Source organism: Babylonia areolata, chromosome 31 (genome assembly GCF_041734735.1).
Source record: "Babylonia areolata isolate BAREFJ2019XMU chromosome 31, ASM4173473v1, whole genome shotgun sequence".
NCBI lineage: Eukaryota > Metazoa > Mollusca > Gastropoda > Neogastropoda > Buccinidae > Babylonia > Babylonia areolata.
This window is the reverse complement of record NC_134906.1, coordinates 2,265,230-2,275,229: the sequence shown is the minus strand read 5'-3', so window position 1 is coordinate 2,275,229 and position 10,000 is coordinate 2,265,230. Positions and strand designations below refer to the sequence as shown.

General features: G+C 45.2%; 1 protein-coding gene across 1 annotated transcript in view; it reads right to left on the bottom strand.

The window, feature by feature from the left end:
* LOC143276128 (uncharacterized) overlaps positions 1-10,000 on the bottom strand; it is a 216,782-nt gene that overhangs the window by 30,604 nt on the left and 176,178 nt on the right. The window contains exons 25-27 of the mRNA XM_076580537.1: positions 8,092-8,255; positions 7,038-7,154; positions 544-735 (exon numbers count right to left, since the gene is read on the bottom strand). Of these exons, the coding sequence (XP_076436652.1) occupies positions 544-735; positions 7,038-7,154; positions 8,092-8,255 (473 nt within the window). The remainder of the gene's footprint in view (positions 1-543; positions 736-7,037; positions 7,155-8,091; positions 8,256-10,000) is intronic.

The window sequence follows — 10,000 nt, the reverse complement described above, 5'->3', positions numbered from 1 at the left end:
AAGCCACTGTATGCACTCTCATGGTGCAGAAATTATGATAACGATAACGATAACGATACTACTACTACTACCAACAACAAAAACACTACTACTACAACTACTACTAGTACTACTACTATTGTTGTTGTTGCTGCTTCCAAGAACAAGAACAAGAACAACGACAACAACATCAATATTGTTGTTGGAGTTTTAACGACCTATTGGCGCCTTCACCCTTAAGGTCAAGTTTGTTCGGTTGGAGTTGTTTAAGTGGAGGTATTTGTTTGTGTGGTTGGGGTTGTATGTGTTTGGTGGTGGTGGTGGTGGTGGGGGGGGGTTGTTTGTGTGTATGGCTGGGGTTGTATATGTTTGATGGTAAGGGGGTTGTTTAACATCAATGTACAGTTTACTACTCTAATCAACCATCCTGGTAGGGTAAAAACAATTAAGTTTCGTTTCGCCGTTTACCATTTCGTTTCGTTTCTTTTTCATTTACCATATCCGGTTGTTTTTTTTCCATTGACCAATTTCGTTTCTGTTTTCCGATTCGTTCTTTTCCTTTACCTTCCGGACTTTCTTCTCCTTGTCGTAGTGGTCGATGACGGGCGAGGTGATGGAGTGGAAGGTCTCCAGGCGCTTCTTGATGGTCTCCTCGTTGTCATCCACACGCCCGCTGCTGGCCGCTCGGCCCAACAGCCGCTTGGTCATCGTGTCGTCAGACACCTCGAAGCACAGCACGAACTGCGCCGGCACCACCTGTTGTTGTCGTTCACACAGCGATGCGCAGTAATATTATTGTGATACACACGGTGTGTGTGTGCGGTGATGTTCTGTCACAGTGATCACTACAGTGTTGTATTGTCAGTGATAACCAGTGTTGTTCTGTCAGTGATAACCAGTGTTGTTCTGTCAGTGATAACCAGTGTTGTTCTGTCAGTGATAACCAGTGTTGTGCTGTCAGTGATAACCAGTGTTGTGCTGTCAGTGATAACCAGTGTTGTGCTGTCAGTGATAACCAGTGTTGTTCTGTCAGTGATAACCAGTGTTGTTCTGTCAGTGATAACCAGTGTTGTGCTGTCAGTGATAACCAGTGTTGTTCTGTCAGTGATAACCAGTGTTGTATTGTCAGTGATAACCAGTGCTGTATTGTCAGTGATAACCAGTGTTCTATTGTCAGTGATAGCTACAGTGTTGTGCTGTCAGTGATAACCAGTGTTGTATTGTCAGTGATAACCAGTGTTGTTCTGTCAGTGATAACCAGTGTTGTACTGTCAGAGTGATAACCAGTGTTGTACTGTCAGAGTGATAACCAGTGTTGTACTGTCAGAGTGGTAACCAGTGTTGTACTGTCAGAGTGATAACCAGTGTTGCATAGTGTTGTATTGATCAGAGTGATAACTATAGTGTTGTATTACTAGAGTGATGACTACAATGTTGTTCTGTCAGTGATAACCAGTGTTGTACTGTCAGAGTGATAACCAGTGTTGTACTGTCAGTGATAACCAGTGTTCTATTGTCAGTGATAACCAGTGTTCTATTGTCAGTGATAGCTACAGTGTTGTACTGTCAGAGTGATAACCAGTGTTGTATTGTCGGTGATAACCAGTGTTGTACTGTCAGTGATAACCAGTGTTGTTCTGTCAGTGATAACCAATGTTGTATTGTCAGTGATAACCAGTGTTGTATTGTCAGTGATAACCAGTGCTGTATTGTCAGTGATAACCAATGTTGTACTGTCAGTGATAACCAGTGTGGTACTGTCAGTGATAACCGGTGTTGTGCTGTCGGTGATAACCAGTGTTGTACTGTCAGTGATAACCAGTGTTGTTCTGTCAGTGATAACCAATGTTGTATTGTCAGTGATAACCAGTGTTGTATTGTCAGTGATAACCAGTGTTGTACTGTCAGTGATCACTACAGTGTTGTACTGTCAGTGATAACCAGTGTTCTATTGTCAGTGATAACCAGTGTTGTATTGTCAGTGATAACCAGTGTTGTACTGTCAGTGATAACCAGTGTTGTACTGTCAGAGTGATAACCAGTGTTGTATTGTCAGTGATAACCAGTGTTGTACTGTCAGTGATAACCAGTGTTGTACTGTCAGTGATAACCAGTGTTGTACTGTCAGTGATAACCAGTGTTGTATTGTCAGTGATATAACATGTGTTGTATTGTCAGTGACAACCAGTGTTGTACTGTCAGTGATAACCAGTGTTGTATTGTCAGTGATAACCAGTGTTGTATTGTCAGTGATAACCAGTGTTGTATTGTCAGTGATAACCAGTGTTGTACTGTCAGTGATCACTACAGTGTTGTACTGTCAGTGATAACCAGTGTTCTATTGTCAGTGATACAACATGTGTTGTATTGTCAGTGACAACCAGTGTTGTACTGCCAGAGTGGTAACCAGTGTTGCACAGTGCTGTATTGATCAGAGTGATAACTATAGTGTTGTATTACTAGAGTGATGACTACAATGTTGTACTGTCAGAGTGATAACCAGTGTTGTACTGTCAGGGTGATAACCAGTGTTGTAGTGTTGTACTGCCAGAGTGATAACCAGTGTTGTATTGACAGAGCGATAACCAGTGTTGTAGTGTTGTACTGCCAGAGTGATAACCAGTGTTGTATTGCCAGAGCGATAACCAGTGTTGTATTGCCAGGGTGATAACTACAGTGATGTATTGCCAGTGATCACCAGTGTTGTATTGCCAGAGTGATAACTACAGTGTTGTATTGCCAGAGTGATAACTACAGTGTTGTACTGACAGAGTGATCACCAGTGTTGTATTGCCAGAGTGATAACCAGTGTTGTATTGCCAGAGTGATAACTACAGTGTTGTATTGCCAGAGTGATCACCAGTAGTGACGTTGCCAGAGTGATAACCATGTTGTATTGCCAGAGTATAACAGTGTTGTATCGCCAGTGATAACTACAGTGTGTATGCCAGAGTGACAGTGTTGTATTGCCAGAGGATCACCATGTTGTATTGTCAGAGTGATCAGTGTTGTTTGCAGTGATAAGTGTTGTTGCAGAGTGATAACTACTGTAGCCAGTTGATACACAGTGAGTTACTGCCAGGTAACCAGTGTGTTTGCCAAGTTCTAATTTATTGCCAAGAGGTATGTGTGCGCCAGGATATGACCATTTCTACTGCCGAGACGCCTGTTCTTGCCTGTCCAGTGTCTTGAAAGTGAAAACCTGATGTTGAACGTGCGAGAATCCCAGTGATTGCGGTGTTCGTGTTGTATTGTGTAGTGATCACAGTGTTGTTTGTGTGTGTAGTGTGTGTTTGATGTGTGATAAATGTGTGTTTGCCAGGTATGTGTTGTATGCGGTGTATGTGTGTTTGTGAGTGATACAGTAGCTTTACTAGTGGGACCAGTGTTGCCATGGGAAAAGTTATTGCAATTATACATATTATTCCTCATCCAGTCTTGTGCCGGTAAACTACGTGGTATTCCAAGTGATAACCAGTTTGGCAGAGTGAACCACGGTTGTATTGCGTGGAATTGTTGCATCCTGTGTGACTACAGTGTTTGCCGAGTTGATTAACCTGTTGTATTGCAGTGTCTGTGATGTTTGCAGTGTCCTAGTTGTTTTGCCAATGTACCTGTTGAATTGCCAATCTGTTTATGCCAATGAACAGACTACACAATACAACCAGATGTTTCCCGAGACAACACAACGACACACACACAACCATTAGAATACCAGATGGAAACTTTGAGCCAAGTGACATCACACAACGTCACAACACCACCAGTGTTATCCAAACGGGTACACCACAGTGAACACAGAGTGACACACAGGTATTGCCATGTCGAAACATGTTGAGCCAGGGGACAACCAGAGTTGATAGCAAGAGTGATACACCAGTAGCCAAGTAAACACAGATCCAAGCATAACCACATTCCACAGACACCAGCGCCAGCCATACCAAATGTTTATTGCATAGTGTATACCATTCACGCCCCCAACCCTGATCACCACGTTTACTCCCATGATACTCGTTTGTTTACCAAACACCCTGTTTTGATTTCCACTCCAACCTTTCCCATCGCCAGTGAACCACAGTATGCCGAGCCTTCAACAGGTATTGCCAACTGATAACTCCACTGTTATTGCCCTTCACCCAGTAAGCAAGAGTACCACCAAATCTGCATGGGGCTACCATGTTATGCCAGGTGATACATGTGAGAGTCTGCGTGTGTAGCCAGTAAACTAAGGAGCCTTGTGCTAGGTGCCATGTTGGCAATCACCAGTGGTTTAGCAGTCGAAACCGTGTCCTGCCAACACGACAACGGAATCAAGGACCAGGATCAAGTGATCAACACACAAAATGTCCTTGCCACTGTCCTATTTGTTTCCAGTTTACCAGTTTTTTGAGAGTGTACATGCTGTATGCCAGGGGTGATAACGCTTATTTTATCTGCACAGAGTGATAACCTATATATTACCATAGTGATTAATGATTATTTGCCAAAAACCTTGTGCATTGCCAAAGATCAACCAGTGTTGTCATTGCCAGATGAAACATGAACCCAATGACAACCGTGTTGTATTGCCAAGAGATAACCAGTTGTCATCGCAACAAGTGAAACGCAGTTTGTCATTGCAAACAACCAAGTACGTCAAACACACAGTGTTGTCGTGAACACATACTCAAAACCCGGTTGTCCCTTGAAAACAGTACCAATAACACACAACAAATGAAACACATCGTATCAAGTGATAACCAGTGTTGTATTAGCACAATAACAACCAGCTTGTACTGCGGTGATACAGTAAATCCAAAACCATGTATCCAGTGAAACCAAAACAAATAACACATGTTATGCCAGGGAAACAACAATATAACCAGGCATGTCATCAGTAAACACAGAATAATCACATGTCGATCATAGTGACAATGAAAACAGTTTGTTATGCATAGAAACACAGCGTATCCAATATAACCAATTTATCCAGTGAAACCAGTTGTCTTGCAAGATACCAGTGATGTATTGCCAGCGTGAGTGATACAGTGATGGATTGCCATGAGTGTAACCAGTGTTGTATTGCCAGAGTGATAACCAGTGTTGTATTGTCAGAGTGATAACCAGTGTTGTATTGCCAGAGTGATAACCAGTGTTGTATTGCCAGAGTGATAACCAGTGTTGTATTGCCAGAGTGATCACCAGTGTTGTACTGTCAGAGTGATCACCAGTGTTGTATTGCCAGAGTGATAACTACAGTGTTGTACTGACAGAGTGATCACCAGTGTTGTATTGCCAGAGTGATAACCAGTGTTGTATTGCCAGAGTGATAACCAGTGTTGTAAGGCAAGAGTGATAACTACAGTGATGTACTGCCAGAGTGATAACCAGTGTTGTATTGTCAGAGTGATCACCAGTGTTGTACTGTCAGAGTGATCACCAGTGTTGTATTGCCAGGGTGATAACCAGTGTTGTATTGCCAGAGTGATAACCAGTGTTGTATTGACAGAGTGATAACCAGTGTTGTATTGCCAGGGTGATAACCAGTGTTGTATTGCCAGAGTGATAACCAGTGCTGTATTGCCAGGGTGATAACTACAGTGTTGTATTGCCAGGGTGATAACTACAGTGATGTGTTCCCAGAGTGATAACCAGTGTTGTATTGACAGACTGATAACTACAGTGTTGTATTGCCAGAGTGATCACCAGTGTTGTATTGTCAGAGTCATAACCAGTGTTGTATTGTCAGAGTCATAACCAGTGTTGTATTGCCAGTGATAACTACAGTGTTGTATTGTCAGAGTCATAACCAGTGTTGTATTGCACAGAGCAGTGATGTATTGCCAGAGCGATAACCAATGTTGTACAGTAGAAGTAGTAGTAGTAGTAGTTGTTGTTGTTGTTAGTAGGAGTAGCACTAGCTAGTAGTAGTTGTAGCAGCAGCAGCAGCAGTTACAGCAGCAACAGTAGTAGTCTTTCACATTCTAATTTTTTTTTAAGCAGGTTGTGGCGCAGCGCATATGGGCCATTCTCTACGCTGCCACGCCTCTTCCTCCTCCTTCCCATTCTTTGAAACTGAAAACTGATGATTGAACGTGCGGACAAAGGCCTGCTGATGTGGTGTGTGTGTGTAAGTGTGTGTGTGTGTGTGTGTGTGTGTGTGTGTGTGTGTGTGTGTGTGTGTGTGTGTGTGTGTGTGTGTAAGTGTGTGTGTGTGTGTGTGTGTGTGTGTGTGTGTGTGTGTGTGCAGCTAGCTTTACTAGTGGGACCAGTGCTGCCAGGGAAAGTTCAATTGAATTTCTTCACTAATCTTCCTCATCCAGCTTGTCGTCAAACTGACGTGTCACTGTTCAACAACGTCCTCTGGTCGGATGTGAAGCAACTACGACTGCTGCTGCTGCTGTTGTTGCATCCTGTGTGCAGCAGTGTTGCCGAGCTTGGTTTCTCTGTTTATCTGTCTGTCTGTCTGTCTGTTCGTCAGTCTGTCTCTGCCTGTCCGATGAATCTGTCCATCTGTCAGACACACATGCACAGACACACACACACACACAAACAGACTGTCAAGACACACACACACACACACACACACACACACACACACACACACACACACAGTCAGTCAGTTACACACAAACAGACAGACAGACAGACAGACAGACAGACACACACACACACACACACACACATACACAGTCACACAGTCACACATCGATACTGAGACAGACAGACACACACAGACAGATAGATGCAGACACACACACACACACACACACACACACACCACCCGCCACCCCACCCCCAAAATTTCTCTTCTACCTCCATTACCGCACCCACGCACCCACCTACCCCAACTCCCTACCCCTACCACCTCCCCCATGTCGTCGTCTTTCCTACCACCACCTCCTCTCCTCTTGAATCCACCCTCCCCAACCTTCCCCCACCCCACCGACCCCCACCCCACACCCGGCCTTTCCAACAGGTACCCTCTCCACCCCCACCCCCCAACCCCCTCCCTTCCTCCTCCTTCCTCTCCTTCCCACCACCCCCCGCCCCGCCAACCCCCAAATCCCTGCACTGACCTCCTGTTCAAAGCGGGTGCCCTGTGAGAGCTCCCTGGGGTAGCCGTCAATAAGGAAGCCCTTGCTGCTGGCTGCCTTGGCCACCATGGCTTCCTTCAGCAGATCCAGAACCGTGTCCTGCAACAACAACGACAACGACATCAACGACATCAAGATCAACACCAAAATAGCCTCCCTTCCCTGCCTCTTCCTTGTCTTCAGTTTCTCCAGTTTTTTAGAGTTTTGCATGCGTGTGAATGACTGGTGTGAAAGCGCTTTGATTTGTCTCTGCACAAGATTCAGCGCTATATAAATACCATTATTATTATTATTATTATTATTTTTACCAACAAACTCTTGTCGACCATATGCAACAGCATCAACACAGCAGTTGCCATTGCAAACAAACAAACAAACAACAACACCGCGTTGTCAATGAAAACAACAACGACGACAACACATTGTCATCGCAAACAACAAACGCAGTATTGTCATCGCAAACAACAATAGCAACACAACATTGTTGTCGTAAACAACAAACTCAAACGTTGTCATTGAAAACAACAACAACAACAACAAAAACACACAACATCGTCATCGTAAATCATCGTATAAACAACAATAACAACACAGCCTTGTCATCGTGAACAACAACAAAACAACAATGTCATCGTGAACAACAACAAAACAACAATGTCATAGAAAACAAAAATAACACGGCACTGTCATCGTAAACAAGAATAACAACAAACATCGTCATCATAGACAATGACAAAATAGTATTGTTATCATGAACAACGACACCACAGCATTGCCCTCGTAAACAATAATAACAACAAACATCGTCATCATAAACAATGACAAAATAGTATTGTTATCATGAACAACGAGGTGGGTTTGTTGGTGGTGGAAAAGACACACAGAGAGAGAGAGAGAGAGAGGGGGGGGGGGTGAGACAAAATAGATGTGAACCCCCAACCCCCCACAAACACAACCAACCACCTCTACCCAGCAGTGTTGTGAGGTGTCAGTACAGTACCGGTGACAGCACCACAGCCCCACACACAGCACCGACCTGGGGCACGAGGTCGCCCTTCTCCATGATGGCGGTGAGGGTCTTGCCCCGCTCGGACCCCGAGGCCACCTCCTCCCTCAGCAGGTCCCCGGAGGACAGGTGCGTGAAGCCGTACCTCTGCACGATCCGCTCACACTGGGTCCCCTTCCCGCTGCCCGGACCGCCTGGGGATGATCATTAATAATGACGCACGTCACCGTGAGGCTGTGTCTGTTGTTTGTGTGTGTGTGTGTAGGGGGGAGGGGAGTGAGTGGGGAGGGGGGTTGGGTAGGTGTAGTGTGGGGGTGGTGCTGGGGGTGGTAGGGTGGTGTGGGGATAGTGTGTGTGTGTGTGTGTGTGGATAATGTGGGGGTGAAGTGTGATTCTGTGTGTGTGTGTGGGGGGGGGGGAGGTGATGTAGTGTGGGGGTGGTGCTGGGGGGGAGTAGTGTGTGTGTGTGGGGGGGTGGGGGTGTGTGGGGGGGGAATGGGGGTGGTGTGGGGGAAGTGTGTGGGGGGTGATGTAGTGTGGGGGTGTGTTCCTCGAACTGGATTACAAAGATCATGGTGATGTTGATGATGATGATGATGATGATGCTGATGACGACGACGATGAGACGAGTGTCTCGGGGGGGTGGGGGGGGGGGTTAAACTGACAATAATAATGATGATGATGATGATGACGACGACACGTGGCACAATCTTCTCAAACTCAGTACTGCTCTCCTTTCCAACAACGTAGTTCAAACTATTGATGATAATGATGATGACGAGAATGGCGACGACGACGAAGACGATGTGGATGATGATGATGACGACGACGGTGGGGATGATGACGATGAATACGCTGATAATCCTGGAGCCTTCAGAGTTGATCTGTTTTTGCTGCTGCTTTTGTGTGTATGTGTGTGTGTGTGCGTGTGTGCGTGTGTGTGTGTGTGTGCGCGCGCGTGTGTATCATGTTTCACAAAATGAATATCTCCAAAACGTTATATTTATGTTAACATAATGGACAGGCAACAATCATAAATTAACAGGCGGGCGTACAAACATCTCTCTCTCCCTTAATTTCATTTAGTATTGTGTAGTGTAGACCCTATTCAGGTCGGGGACTAGATGTTTAAAAAAAAAAAAAACCAAAAAAACACCAGTGCTTATCTATTATCCTCGAAATAAAGAATTTTGTCTTGTCTTGTCTCTCTCTCCCACCTCTCTCTCTCTCTCTCGTAGTGATAAGAAACTCTAGGCAGAGCTGGACAGTACAAGGTCTTCAGAGAAGAAGCCCCCCTCAGTCAAGTGTTTCGGCCCTTAACTCCTTACACTCTAAGGGGGCCGGGCCGCACCCAGGTCATGACTCCTGGATGCCCTTGCATTGCCGCTTTTCTTTTCTTTCTTTTTTTCCTGGTCCTCAGCAGGTTCGAACCCGCGCCTCCAGGGTGGTCGCCACTTCAGAACTGATTAACCTTTTTCTGGCAGACGTTTTAACCACTGAGCCATCATCGTACGCCTAGTCTGAGTAGGGAAATTTATTTATTCCTCCTCGACCAGATCCAGCTGGAACTCTTTTCTGCTGCTTCTGCCATTGCCTTGAGAGCCCACGTCCTCTCTCTGCCAGAAATGGACAGCTGTTTCATGAGGCTGCAGGCAGATGCACCCACAAACCCTCTTGCACCAATGTCTATGGCGAGGACTCTGGCTTGGAAGCCAGATTCTCTCAGGCTGCTGGCTAGACTGGCATACTTCTCGGTCTTGTAGATGTGGGCTTCCTCCATTCTCGTATAATATGAACATGATTGTAACATGATGTAGAAAAATGTGAGATGACATGAGATAGATAAATAACCAAAAACGAAGTTCAGCAATACGGCTGCATGGTCGGACGTCGGTATTTATGTGCGTGTAAATTAGTTGACAGTCATATACGAGTAATA